The sequence below is a fragment of the Rhinoderma darwinii genome, chromosome 11 (assembly GCF_050947455.1).
Source record: "Rhinoderma darwinii isolate aRhiDar2 chromosome 11, aRhiDar2.hap1, whole genome shotgun sequence".
Taxonomy (NCBI): Eukaryota; Metazoa; Chordata; class Amphibia; order Anura; family Rhinodermatidae; genus Rhinoderma; species Rhinoderma darwinii.
In genome coordinates this window covers 42,252,315-42,267,194 of record NC_134697.1, presented here as the reverse complement: position 1 = coordinate 42,267,194, position 14,880 = coordinate 42,252,315, and the positions used below count along the sequence as shown (strand labels likewise).

The following is a 14,880-nucleotide window of genomic DNA, read 5'->3' as shown; positions in this document are numbered from 1 at the left end:
TTGATGGGAAGAACAGAGATGCATGATGGAATCTGCGATGGAAACGCCAATGCAAATGTGAATAGGACTTGAACCATAAAGCTATTATTAACAAATTATACAATTTAGTTATCCTTTATATTGTACATTTCAGAAAGTAAAGACGATCAGTGTGGAATAAATATTTGGTGCCAGTACAAGCTGCAAAGTCAACGCAGTTTGCAGTCAAATAAACCGACTACTTGTAAACCTTGCATCGGGCAGATCAAAAACAGTCCAAGTTGTTGGAATAGCTAAGAACAATAGTAGTCAGTAAGAAAAGAGAGTCACTTGCCATTATGTGATAAACTATTGGTGGATAAATAGTAAATGTACTGTTATACATGAGCTTATGTGTGCAACTGTTTGAGGACAAGGTTGGGAGTGGGAGTGAAGGATCACATAGTACAGAATTTGTTATAATTTCTACTGTTTTATAAATTATATATCTAAACAGGCAGTCAATGGGTTGTGTGATCTGCTTTATCTGCTATATCACAGCTGTGTAGTGGAAACAAAAAGTCTAGAATAAAAGGGATTGTCACAAGATTAACCCCTTCCTTCCGCAGCCATTTTGTCCGATTTTCACTTTCCCTTTTTCCTCCCCACCTTCCATAAGCCATAACTTTTTTATTTTTCTATCGATATATAAATGTTGGATGTCGGGATGGAGTTAAATATTACATTTCTCTGTTAGGTCATGCAAAACATAATTTTTCATTTGGAATCATTATGACATATTGCTGCTATATCCTTGTAATTGTGTTGTTTTGATTCCCTCTCAGACCATCCACCTAATGTGTCCAGAGCTGGTGGTCACACATGCTCAGTAGTTTAGTCTCCCCGCTCGGATCCTCTTGTACACAGACTACGGAGTGATTTCTGCTATTGTGCAGGCCGGCCAATAAGGGCATGGCCCCACGTGGCGGTTTTCTTCCGCAACTGTCAGCATCAATGCCGCACAGAATCTGCGTTGCAGATTCTGTGGCGGATCTGCCCAAAATGTGCAGTAAATTGATGCAGACTAGCTGCTGCGTATTGCGGTGAAAGTACTTCCCTTCTCTCTATCAGTGCAAAATAGAGAGAAGGGACAGCACTTTCCCTAGTGAAAGTAAAAGAATTTCATACTTACCGGCCGTTGTCTTGGTGACGCGTCCCTCTTTTGGCATCCAGACCGACCTCCCTGGATGACGTGGCAGTCCATGTGACCGCTGCAGCCTGTGATTGGCTGCAGCCGTCACTTAGACTGAAACGTCATCCTGGGAAGCCGGACTGGAGAAAGAAGCAGGGAGTTCTTGGTAAGTAGGAACTTCTATTTTTTTTACAGGTTGTTGTATATTGGGATCGGTAGTCACTGTCCAGGGTGCTGAAACAGTTACTGCCGATCGCTTAACTCTTTCAGCACCCTGGACAGTGACTATTTACTGACGTCGCCTAGCAACGCTCCCGTAATTACGGGTGCACACACATAGTCACCCGTAATTACGGGAGCCCCATTGACTTCCTCAGTCTGGCTGTAGACCTAGAAATACATAGGTCCAGCCAGAATGAAGAAATGTCATGTTAAAAAAGCAAGACGCATCCGCAGCACACATAACATGTACATGACATCTGCGGACTTCATTGCAGAATTTAGAATCTCCATTTAAGTCAATGGAGAACGTCCGCAATGAGTCCGCAACCAGTCCGCCACTGGTCCGCAACATCCATTGTATGCTGCGGACACCAAATTCCGCACCGCAGCCTATGCTCCGCAGCGGAATTTTCCGCCTCGTCTAAACTAAGCCTACTAAAAAGAAGTGGAAGGCAATGGAGAAACGGGTCCGCTGCGGATTAACGCTGCGGAGTGTCCGCAGCGGAATTCCAGAGTAATTCCGCCACGTGGGGCTTTTCCCTAAGGGGCACTAGAAGTAGCTTCTTATGATTAGCAGCAAACACATTAGGAGAAGAGAATTAGAGAGGGATTCAAAAGAACACCAGGGGGCGCCGTGACAGGTTTGTAACCGCAGTATACACACAGGAACATTCTTTGTAAAAAAAAAATCTAATTGAAATTGTTGTTTTGCATGATCTAACAGAGGAATTTTATATTTAATCGTGAGGAAACCTAACTGTTGAAGCCAATTTATTGGATATCAAAGGAATATTAAGCAATTGCATAAATAACAGTTTCATAACACAATATTATTATAAATGTTTGTTTAAGACCTTATGCACACATCTCTGTGTTGTAAGAAGCTGTAATAGGGCATCCATAGCCTTTCATAGGGCTTTACTCTACCTCTGTATGTTTCTCATTTATATTCGGAGGCATACAGAGTTTTTTTCTATCGGTTTCCACTGGAAAAAATGACAAATTGTCAATCTTGCAGACTGCAGGTTACTATTTATGTCTGTAGTCTTGTGTCTGGTATGCTAATCAATAGCAACTAATAATCACTTCAACTCTGCATGTATATCTACCACACCAAGTCACAAGCTCTCTTACTGCAGGAACCATAATATAAGTAAATTCAGCATACGGGTGTGACCAGATAAAACGTAGCTCTGTCACTTATGCAGCAATGACACTGCCACTTTCCTCTACACAGGAATCCTTTTTATGCTTATATATTTTTATATAGTAACTTTTAACATCTGTATTCCATATAAATGGCACTTAAGTATATTCCATAATACTTAAACAATCGGGTAACAGTATATTTATTGTACAATGCACATAAAAATAAAGTGAAATTCCACATTTAGAGAACCTGTAATAAATATATTACGGGATTGCTTTACCTAAAGTTCTTTAATATCTATCTATCTATCTATCTATCTATCTATCTATCTATCTATCTATCTATCTATCTATCTATCTATCTATCTATCTATCTATCTATCTATCTATCTATCTATCTATCTATCTATCTACCTCAGGCTTTGTTCACATATGCGTTGGGGTCCCGTTCTGGCGTTCTGTCGGAGCTTTCCATCAGAACGGGACCCTGAACAGACACAAACTGACACAGACAGAAAGCAGAGGTTTCCGTTTTCATTACCTTTGATTTCAATGGTGCCCATGGTTTCCGTTTGTCTCTGTTGTGCACCGGACCTGACGTTTTGCCGGAATCAATAGCGTAGTCGGGTCCGGTGTCAGTTTGTGTCTGTTCAGGGTCCCGTTATGACGGAAAGCTCAGACGGAACGTCAGAACGGCACCCCAACGCAGATGTGAACAAAGCCTTACCTGAATTGCAGAATTGACTGAATTCCCCATGACCGGCCTGGAATGGCCATCAGCAGTATACGGGGCTTGTTTACGATGCTTGTTACAGCTAGTAGAGGGGATGTTGTAATGTGTTGATTGACATTCAGATAGCGCCTCTGCTGTCCATTCGGAAAAGACAGACTGCCTTAAATTATGTCTGTCCTTAGCTGACGGAATTCAAGATGCCCTTCTCTGTTACACATATCAATTCAGCTCATAAACTGGAAGAATCAGGTAGTACGTTTATTTTAGAGAACTGGCAAACTAAAGTGTCTGACAAAGCCCATAAACAATGATATAGGTCTCATTCTTAATTTTTCTTGGTCGGCATTGATTAAATATTACAACTGCAGCAATGCATATATACAATATTTGCAGCAGTGTGAAACATTTTCCACTGACAAAATAACCCTAAGGGTATGTGAACACGACCTATTTTCAGGCGTAATGGAGGCGTTTTACGCCTCGAATTACGCCTGAAAAGACGGCTCCAATATGTCGGTAAACATCTGCCCATTGCTTGCAATGGGTCTTACGATGTTCTATTGCAGACAAGCTGTTATTTTACGCGTCACTGTCAAAATACGGCGCGTAAAATGATGGCTAGTCAAAAGAAGTGCAGGACACTTCTTGGGATGTTTATGCAGCTGTTTTCTCATAGACTCTATTGGAAACAGCTCCAAAAACGGCCGTAAAAAAACGCAGCGAAATACGCGAGTTGCTCAAAAAACATCTGAAAATCAGGGGCTGTTTTCCCTTGAAAATAGCTCCGTATTTTGAGACGTTTTTGACTCTGTGTGTGAACATACCCTAATTGTTGCAGATATCTTGAGGAGTACTGGCACACTGGTCAGATTCGGGCAAACTGATACCAGCAGTATAACAAGGCGTAAACAACATACTACAGCATGGGGCGCTTTATTCTATTGCTATCTATTTTTTTATAACTAACTTTCAACACACACATAAAAATACATCAACTACAGAATATTGCTCATTGAGCTCTGTATTCTCCACAGTACATGAGGTTCAGTTACAAGCTTTAGCTATATCCTTGAATAGAAGTTTTAGAAAAATAGGACATTATTAGGAGGTTGGCAACAAACAGTGGCTCCTGTACAAATAGAAACCTAAAGCCTGCATTGGAGAACACTTTGCTCTGTGTACACGATCGCTTGCTGGTTTGTTTTATTATCATTTGTCATTTACATGATCAAACAGAGTTATATAGCCACTTTATCACAGTCAGTACTCTGCATTGTTACATTGTCCTGGAAGTTTTATAATGTCTAGTAGAAAAAAAAGAAAAGAGAAGTACCTTGGCTGAAAATCTGTGGCTCCCCTCAAGGATACATGAGGGCTATGGTCATGAGATGTCATCCCTTTAGTAGTCCAGATTTCGGGAAAGCATTGACTTACAGTCTCGATTTCCTGGCGGAAACAAAAAATAAAATGAGCAGTCTGAATTATTCTATTCTAAATGGTTGCATCTTTTGTAGCAGGTAGAATAAAAAGAGAGAAACAAAAAAGAGAATTATATGTTTGTCTGTTGAGGGAAAGTGATCTCTCTGGAAAACAGCTCGAATGCTCCTGATAATCTGGAAATAGAAAGCGAACACCACCTGAGCCAGGGATGTCCGACAAAGCAGCTTTGCTTTCTCAATACAAAAACACAAACACATTTGTACAGACAGAACATGACACCGGCCACTGTGAGCCGTAAACAGCAGCACATTTTGGGAACATTGCTTTAAAATAGTGATTAGGTATTGTTCTAGCACCCTTGTAAACAGACCTGACCCAGTATCATCACATGATTGATTTAATGCAGAGAATTCAGTGATGCTATAAAACTGCATGTCTACATGGTGGGTGGGATTCTAAAGTATATGGCTGTGTACGCTGATCTATTGCTGTCCCATCCCCGCTTCAGCACCCTTTAACCCCTTCCCTCTTTAGCCACTTTAGACCTTCCTGACCGGGCCTCATTTTTCAAATCTGACATGTGTCACTTTATGTGGTAATAACTCCGGAATGCTTTCACCTATCCAAGCGATTCTGAGATTGTTTTCTCGTGACACATTGGACTTTAAGTTACTGGCAAAATTTGCTCGATATGTTCAGTATTTAATTGTGAAAAACACCAAAATTTAGCGAAAAATTGCAAAAATTAGCATTTTTCCCAATTTAAATGTATCTGCTTGTAAGACAGGCAGTTATACCACACAAAATTGTTGCTAATTAACATCCCCCATATGTCTATTTTAGATTGGCATCGTTTTTTGAACATCCTTTTATTTTTCTATGACCTCACAAGGCTTAGAACTTTAGCAGCAATTTCTCACATTTTCAAGGAAATTTCAAAAGGCCATTTTTACAGGGGCCAGTTCAGTTGTGAAGTGGCTTTGAGGGCCTTATATATTAGAAACCCCCAAAAAGTCACCCCATTTTAAAAACTTCACCCCTCAAAGTATTCAAAACAGCATTTAGAAAATGTCTTAACCCTTTACACATGTCACAGGAATTAAAGCAAAGTAGAGGTGAAATTTACAAATTTCATATTTTTTTGCAGAAATAAATTTTTAGTACAATTTTTTTTATAACACAGAAGGTTTTACCAGAGAAATGCAACTCAATATTTGTTGCCCAGTTTCTGCAGTTTTAGGAAATATCCAACATGTGGCCCTAGTGTGCTACTGGACTGAAGCACCGGCCTCAGAAGCAAAGGAACACCTAGTGGATTTTGGGGCCTTATTTTTGTTAGAATAAATTTTAGGCACCATGTCAGGTTTGAAGGGCTCTTGCAGTGCCAAAACAGTCAAAATCCCCCAAAAGTGACCCCATCTGGGAAATTACACACCTCAAGGAAATGATCTAGGGGTATAGTGAGCATTTTGACCGCACAGTTTTTTTACAGAAATTATTGGAAGTAGGCCGTGAAAATTAAAATCAACATTTCTTCAAAGAAAATGTAGGTTTAACGATTTTTTTTCTCATTTCCACAAGGACTAAAGGAGAAAAAGCACTGTAAAATTTGTAAAGCAATTTCTCCCGAGAAAAATAATACCCCACATGTGGTAATAAACGGTTGTTTGGAGACACGGCAGGGCTGAGAAGGGAAAGAGCGCTATTTGGCTTTTGGAGCTCAAGTTTAGCAGAAATGGTTTGCGGAGGCCATGTCACATTTACAAAGCCCCTGAGGGGACAAAACAGTGGAAACCCCCCACAAGTGACCCCATTTTGGAAACTACACCCATTGAGGAAATTATCTAGGGGTATAGTGAGCGTTTTGACGCAACAGGTTTTTTGCATAAATTATTGGAAATAGGCCCTGAAAATGACAATCTAAATTTTTTCAAAGAAAATGTAGGTTTAGCTATTTTTTTCTCATTTCCACAAGGACTGAAGGAGAAAAAGCACCGTAAAATTTGTAAACCAATCTCTCCCGAGTAAAATAATATCCCACATGTGGTAATAAACGGTTGTTTGGAGACACGGCAGGGCTGAGAAGGGAAAGAGCGCTATTTGGCTTTTGGAGCTCAAGTTTAGCAGGAATGGTTTGCGGAGGCCAGGTCACATTTACGAAGTCCCTGAGGAGACAAAACAGTGGAAACCCCCCACAAGTGACCCCATTTTGGAGACTACACCCATTCAGGAAATTATCTAGGGGTATAGTGAGCGATTTGACCCCACAGGTTTTTTGCAGAAATTATTGGAAATAAAAATCAACATTTTTTCAAAGAAAATGTAGGTTTAGCTTATTTTTACTCATTTCCACAAGGACTAAAGGAGAAAAAGCACCACAAAATTTGTAAAGCAATATCTCCCGAGTAAAACAATGCCCCACATGTGGTAATAAACGGCTGTTTGGAGACACGGCTTGGCTTAGAAGAGCGCTATTTGGCTTTTGGAGATCACATTGAGCAGGAATGGTTTGCGGAGGCCATGTCACATTTGCAAAGCCCCTGAGGGGAAAAAACAATGTAAACGCCCAAAAAGTGACACCATTTAGGAAACTACACCTCTTGAGGAATTCATCTAGGGGCGTAGTGAGCATTTTGACCCCACAGATGTTTCATAGAATTTATTAGAATTGGGCAGTGAAAATAAAAACAATCCTTTTTCTTCAATAAGATGTAGCTTTAGCGCAAATTTTTTCATTTTCGCAACAAATAAAGGAAAAAAGAGAACCCAACATTTGTAAAGCAATTTCTACCGAGTACGGCAATACCCCATATGTGGTCATAAACTGCTGTTTGGGCACACGGCAGGGCTCAGAAGGGAAGGACCGCCATTTGGAGTGCAGATGTTGCTGGATTGGTTTCTGGGCGCCTGTGGGCCCAAAACAGTGGAAACCCCCCAGAAGTGACCCAATTTTGGAAACTACACCCCTCAATGCATTTACCTAGGGGTGTAGTGAGCATGTTAACCCTGCAGGTGTTTTGTAGAAATTAGTGTGAACTCGATGTTGCAGAGTGAAAATGGGATTTTTTCCACAGATATGTGGACAATATGTGGTGCCCGGCTTGTGCCACCATAACAAGACAGCTCTCTAATTATTATGCTGGGTTTCCTGGTTTTAGAAACACCCTACATGTGGCCCTAATCTCTTGCCTGGACAGTCGACCAGGCTCAGGAGTGAAAGCGTACCATGTAAAATTGAGGCCTAATTTGGCGATTTACAAAGTATTGGTTCACAACTGCAGAGGCTCAGATGTGAAATAATAAAAATAAACCCCTGAGAAGTGACCCTATTATGGAAACTGCACCCCTCAAGGCATTTATTAAGGGGTGTAGTGAGCATTTTCACCCCACAGGTCTTTTCCATAAATGAATGCGCTGTGGATGGTGCAAATTAAAAATTTATATTTTTCCCTAGATATGCCATTCAGTGGCAAATATGTCGTGCCCAGCTTATGCCACTAGAGACACACACCCCAAAAATTGCTAAAAGGGTTCTCCCGGGTATGACGGTGCCATATATGTGGAAGGAAACTGCTGTTTGGGCACGCTGTAGGGTTCAGATGGGAGGAAATGCCATTTGGCTTTTGGAGCGTGGATTTTGCTTGGTAGTAGTTTTGTTTGGAGTCTTACTGGTGTTTCCGTTTATAATGTAGGGCATATGTAAGCCGGGCGGAGTATATAAGGGGCATAGTCAGGTGGTATAATAATGGGGTAAAAAAAAACAATAAAATGATCCATAGATGTGTGTTACGCTGTGACACAATCCTTTCTGCACAGGCCGGTGTTGCACTGATATATGGCGTCCTTTATTATCCCCCTTTTGATCCACACTCCGCGCCTTTGTAGTTTGGGGAATTTTGCTAGGAAGTGTTGTCCTGGTATAATACGGGCACCGTCGCTTCCAGCGGATATGTTTGGGCCCTCCCTTTCCTGGTTCCCTAATTTTAGGTCCTTGATAAATCGCCTCTTGAAACAGAAGAAATGTTCCCCTCGGGCACAACTGCATATTTTTTTATTTCCTGACTTATTGGAGCCATAACTAATTTTATTTTTCATAGACGTAGCGGTATGAGGGCTGGTTTGTTGCGGGACGAGCTGTAGTTATTATTGGTACCATTTTGGGGTACATGCAACTTTTTGATCACCTTTTATCCTATTTTTTGGGATGCCAGGTAAACAAAAAAACGCAATTCTGGCACAGCTTTTTTCATTTTTTTTTATACAGCGTTCACCACGCATTATAAACTACATGTTAACTTTATTCTGCAGGTCAGTACGATTCTGGCGATACCTAATTTATAGCACTTTTTTATGTTTTACAACTTTTTGCACAATAAAATTACTTTTGTAAAAAAAATGTATTTTTTCTGTCGCCAAGTTGTGAGAACCATAACTTTTTAATTTTTTTGTCGACGGAGGTGTATGAGGGCTTGTTTTTTGCGGGACGAGCTATAGTTTTTATAGGTACCATTTTTGGATACGTGCGACTTTTTGATCACTTTTTATTCTAACATTTGTAGGGCAAAGTGACTAAAAAACAGAAACTCTGGTAACGTTTTTTACGTTTTTTTTTTACGCTGTTCACCGCGTGCAATAAATAATATAATATTTTGATACCTCAGGTCGTTACGGTTGCGGCGATACCAAATACATATGGTTTATTATTATTTTTCAATAATAAAGGACTTGATAAGAGTAAAAGGGGGAATGTGTTTTATTTGATTACTTGAAACTTTTATTGTTTTCAAACTTTCATTATTTGCACTTTTTTTTACACTTTTTTTTACTTTTTTTACACTTTTTCTCAAGTCCCACTAGGGGACTTGAAGGTCCAACGGTCAGATATTTTTTTTTCTAATACATTGCACTACCTATGTAGTGCAATGTATTAGATCTGTCAGTCATTCACTGACAGCAAGCCGATTAGGCTTCGCCTCCCGGCGGGGCCTAAATCGGCTTCCGTAATGGCAGAGCAGGAGACCATTGTGTCTCCTGTTGCCATAACAGCAGTCGCCAGTCCTGATTGCCTGTCAGGGCTGGCGATCTGCTAGTAACCGCTACGATGCAGCAATCGCTTTCGATTGCTGCATCGAAGGGGTTAATGGCAGGGATCGGAGCTAGCTCCGGTTCCTGCCGTTACAGGTGGATGTCAGCTGTACAGTACAGCTGACTTCCACCGCTGATGACGCCGGATCAGCTCCTGACCCGGCGCCATCTTGCCGGCAGCTACGGAAGCCGATCAGGCTCCGCCGCCGGGCGGATCTTGACCGGCTTCGGTGCTAGGCAGACCGGGAGGCCAGTATTAGGCCTCCGGTTGCCATTGCAGCCACCGGAACCCCGGCAATTTCATTACTGGGGTTCCGATGAGCTGCAAAGACCTTAAGTGCAGCGATCGCGTTTGAGCGCTGCACTTAAGGGGTTAATGGCGGGGATCGAAGCTAATTTCGGTCCCCACCGTTACAGCCGGATGTCAGCTGTAAGATACAGCTGAGATCCGGTGATGATGGCACCGGCTCAGCTTCTGAGCCGGTCCAAAACATTCGGCGTACATGTACGGCAAGATGCGGGAAGTCAATGCTTTCCATGACGTACATGTACGGCAAATGTCGGGAAGGGGTTAAAGGGAAGGTGTCATGATTTTTTTTTTATATTATTATTATATTGCTTTTAATATGATATTAACAAAAATTGTATTTATGTTCTCATGTTCTACTATTTACAGTGTTCTTACTTTTACTTCTCTATGGGGGCTGCCATTTTTTTTTTTTCATCTCTGTATGTGTCGATTAACGACACATACAGAGATGGAATACGGCACATACATCCCCATAGAGAATGCATTCCATTCTCAGAAGCGTACGCCGTCTGTGTGGGAACGGCGCATGCGCCCCTCCCACACAGATCAAAACGAAGCTCGTTCGTAGAGCGAAATCCAGCGCCATTTTCATGTGGACCGGAAGCCACTGCCGGACAGTAAGATGACGACTTCCGGCCGCGGCTTCCGGCCATATGTTGAACGAAGCGAAGGCGCAAGGAAGAGCAGGTAATTTATGTTCGTGTATGATGTGTGTATTATGTTCGTGTATGATGTGTGTATTATGTGCATGTATGTTCGTGTGATACGGTCTGCTGAGCCCTGTATCTAATCCTCCTACACTGTGCAGTCGCTCAGAAAATGGCGGCACACAGTGCAGGAGGTTTAAAGACAATCAAACCCCTCCTTCTCCTGGCATCAGCCAGAAGAAGGGAGGGGGGATTGTGTGAGGACACTAGAGGAGAGTGTGTCCATCCCAAATTTGCAGCATAAATCAATGAGTTTGCTTTACCACAGTGACCATGCTGCAATTTTGGGAACTGCTCCCTCTAGTGGCCAGCACATGGAAATGTTATAAATTAGAATCTAATTTATAATATTTCCTGACTTGTGAAAAAATGTAAAAAAATTAAAACAATGTGTAATCACTTAAATAATAATTGTTTAACTGAAAAAAAATGTACAAATTTCTAACGACACATTCCCTTTAATACTGAAGATAGAAGAGTCTATTGCTGGAGGAGAGAGAACTCCATGGGCTACTGACAGCCTACTGCATTACTTAGGCACATGTTTTCTCAAGATAATTTTACATAGGGGGATAATCAACAAATGATCGTTCACAACCATTGCCCAGTATAAACACGTCCAGCGATCAAAAGATGAACGATAGTTTGCTCTTTTGTCGTTGATCAAATTTTAATGCTGTCTTAAAAATCCTCATTTGTCATATGCACATCCCCTGCTTGTAAACAGGTATCTGCCTGTCGCTTGTATTGAAAACTGTAAAGAGGAGGGAAACAAGCGTAGAAACGATGGTATTTAAGAAAATAACTCATGAATATGGTAACATATATATGCAAGTAAATGATTGCCATCGACTTTCTATATCGTCGACCAGCGCTTGTTATGGGCTATTTATCTGCCCGTGTAAAAGGCTGTGTTTTCAGGTTTTTTTGAGGGCGTAAATGCCTCGAAAAACGCCTAAAAAAACGGAAGCTGAACGCCTCCAAACATCTGCCCATTGATTTCAATAGGGAAAAACTGCATTTCGTTCAGACGGGGCGTTTCTTTACGTGGCAGTTTAAAAAACGGCACATAAAAAAACGCCCGTAAAAAGAATGGCACTTTTTGGAGCCGTTTTTAATTGTGTCAATAGAAAAACATCTCCAAAAAGCGTTTGCTTTAGAAACGGCTGAAAATCAGACGCTGTTTTCCCTTGAAAACAGCTCCGTATTTTACAACCATTTTTACTTTAGCGTGCGAACATAGCCTCAAGCTCTTGTGAGCACTGGGTTTTATGTCTACAGCTCATACACATCAGGCTGACTAATGTTATGTTCACATGGCGTTATTTGTCAAGCTGAAAAAATCTGCCTCAAAATTTCCTTCAGGTTTTTAAAATGCAGACGATTTTTGACATGGTTTTCAAAGCGCTTTTTGAGGTAATTTTGTTTGTTTTTTGTTGGAAATATTATTCATTTGTAAAAAGCGGCAAACCCATGTCAAGCCGCACGGCGCTGTTTTTTAATGTCCTCAATTTATTAAATTGGAAGTTCAAGAGAACAGTGAAGTCCGCACCAATATAGATCAGCCCTGGAAAAAAAGGCCCCTGTTTCCTATTAAAATCAACGGGTGGCAGATTTAAATCACTTTTTGATGCTGATCCTGACACGAAAAATGAAACAAAATCAGCGACAAAAAAAGCATTGCGTGAACGAGGCCAAAGTAATTTACAGCTAAGTTCGCAGAAAAGTGCACAAGACGTACAGTAGATCTCAAGTCCAGCACATGCAGTACTTCAGAAAGGTTGGAAGGAGCACCACTGTAATACAGACAATAGGCTTCTTTTTATATGGAGCTGAAATATCCACCTATCAGGGGCCAGATACTATTAGTGGTACCTGTGAAGCTTCACAGGGGCCACATAGGTAGGGGGTCCACTGCCAACTTAAAAGCAGCTTTGTACTGTCTATTGGATTGCGTGTAAGGAACTGAGCTAATGACAATAACTCACTATTATTGGATAATTATTAGAGAGACATTAGGACTGGGTGTTCTTTGAGAATTGGAAAGTTAGGGCCAGCATACTGTTCTTGCACGGGGCCCTCTGCTGTCTTTGTCCACCTCTGCTACCTATGGTAGGAAGACAATAGCCCATATTACAAGGATGTACATAGTCCATAGAAAAAGTCAAGACACCTTTTTGTTTGTTGCTGGAACAAGTCACCACAACGCACATCTGGGGACGAGGACAAGGGCCCCATGGCAGATGCACAGGTAGTCATGTTGTATGGATGTCTTTGATTATAAAACCAGAAGATAAAATATACTAAACTAGACATAAATGAAGACAGATTCATCAGCATCAACTTGTTACTTGTTATTTTCATTTTGGAGTGAAGGAAAAAAACATTAATATAAATTTAAATGACTGCATTTCCCCCTGGTATCTGGATGGTTCTCGGAAAATGTTTTCTTGTATACTATGATGGATTCGGTATAATATACAATGTGAAAACAGATAAAATGAATTATTTACACTGTTTTTGTCTTGACTACTTCTACTATTTTGCCTAAGGCACTCCTGTATTTCTCTAGTAATTAAATAAATTGATTGTATTAATAAACTGGGATACAATTTTAAGAGAGTATTTTCTTTTACGGCGGTTCATCTATAAACTACATCTAGTGAAATTAGGATAAATGCTTTAGGGGAGAATATCTGAGTCCAACGAAGTCGGTATGCCAGTGCACGGAGGATGTACGGCCTCTTCAGCAGGGTGTTTTAAAAAGGGGTGTTTTTAGAAAACAACACCCTTAAATCAGTGTTCACACAGGGGCCAACAGAGGAACCGTTGGCCCGTCTGCATAGCCCGCTATTCCGTGACCGGAGACATCTGCTTCAGGCACCAAATACTGCATACCGTACAAAACATCCGGCGCCTGGAGGCAGCCATAGAAACTGATCGATGCGGGGTCTGGGTGTCGGACCCCCAACGATCATATACTAATGACTTATCCGGTGGATAAGTAATAAGTTGTTCGGTCGTGGACGACCCCTTTAACGTCGCTCATCGGGTCAAATCAAACCACAAAACAAATGTCCTGTGAGAACCTTAAAGCATCCATATGGCTTGTCATCCAACTTCAATATGGTAAACCTGCTAGTTAGCTGAAAGACATCTGCCATCCATATCACTAAAACGCACAAGCCATGTATGACATGGGGTCCTCAAAGAAGACAGAAGGTGGCCAAAGATATAAAACCAGCGGGCGGATGATTATACTTTGGCAGATAGCGTTACAAGCATATATGACCATGCACAGACAAAAAATGTCAGATGCAAAAATGAGAAAAAAAGAAACAGCAGGGACCACAAATATATGCATAATATGGAAAAGAGTGCCAGTCAACGCGAATACAAAATGACAAAGCGTAAAGGAAGAGAAAACACGGTTGTTAGACTGCACCTCTTATACAAATAGAGTCACTTTATTATAATATTACATAATGCAAGGGAAACAGACAAAAATTAAGAACATCTAAAAATGCACAAACATGTGCCAGACCAAGTCCTAGCCCCTGTTCGGGCTAACAGACAAATCATACATGGGAGAAAAAAATATATAAGCCATAAACCCCAGCTCACACAAAATGTGAAAAATTAAAAGGAATATACCCATTACATGTATACATACAAGCTCAGAAAAGTGTAAATGTCAATGCAATATCAAAGTAGCATATAGTGGAAAATGTAACGTCTTACAATAGCCATCAAACGAGAGGAATTGGTTATGCCTGTGGCTCCATGAGGATATGAGGACCCATGTGAACTTTGTGAACATAAAAAAAGCAAACAAAGCGCCAGCATGCAAAGATCAGCTGCCAGCTCCTACATTTTACATTAAAGCAGATCTCTAGGCTCACCTTAATGCATTATTTTTGCTTACATTAGCAGGTAAAGATAATACTGCCTCCCGGGCTCTGCCTGTAAATGATGAATTCACAGACGGTCCTTCTTCCATGGCCTCCCTGTACATGTTGTAGGCACAGACAGTACTGCATTCTTACCACTCTCCTTAATGATGCAGGCACATATCATACTATCT

The 14,880-nt window shown here is 41.0% G+C and overlaps 1 protein-coding gene across 1 annotated transcript in view; it reads right to left on the bottom strand.

Annotated features, from left to right (window-relative positions):
• The window catches only part of FAM13C (family with sequence similarity 13 member C), a 302,988-nt gene that overhangs the window by 73,398 nt on the left and 214,710 nt on the right, over positions 1 to 14,880 (bottom strand). The window contains exon 10 of the mRNA XM_075841177.1: positions 4,588 to 4,700. Within this exon, the coding sequence (XP_075697292.1) occupies positions 4,588 to 4,700 (113 nt within the window). The remainder of the gene's footprint in view (positions 1 to 4,587; positions 4,701 to 14,880) is intronic.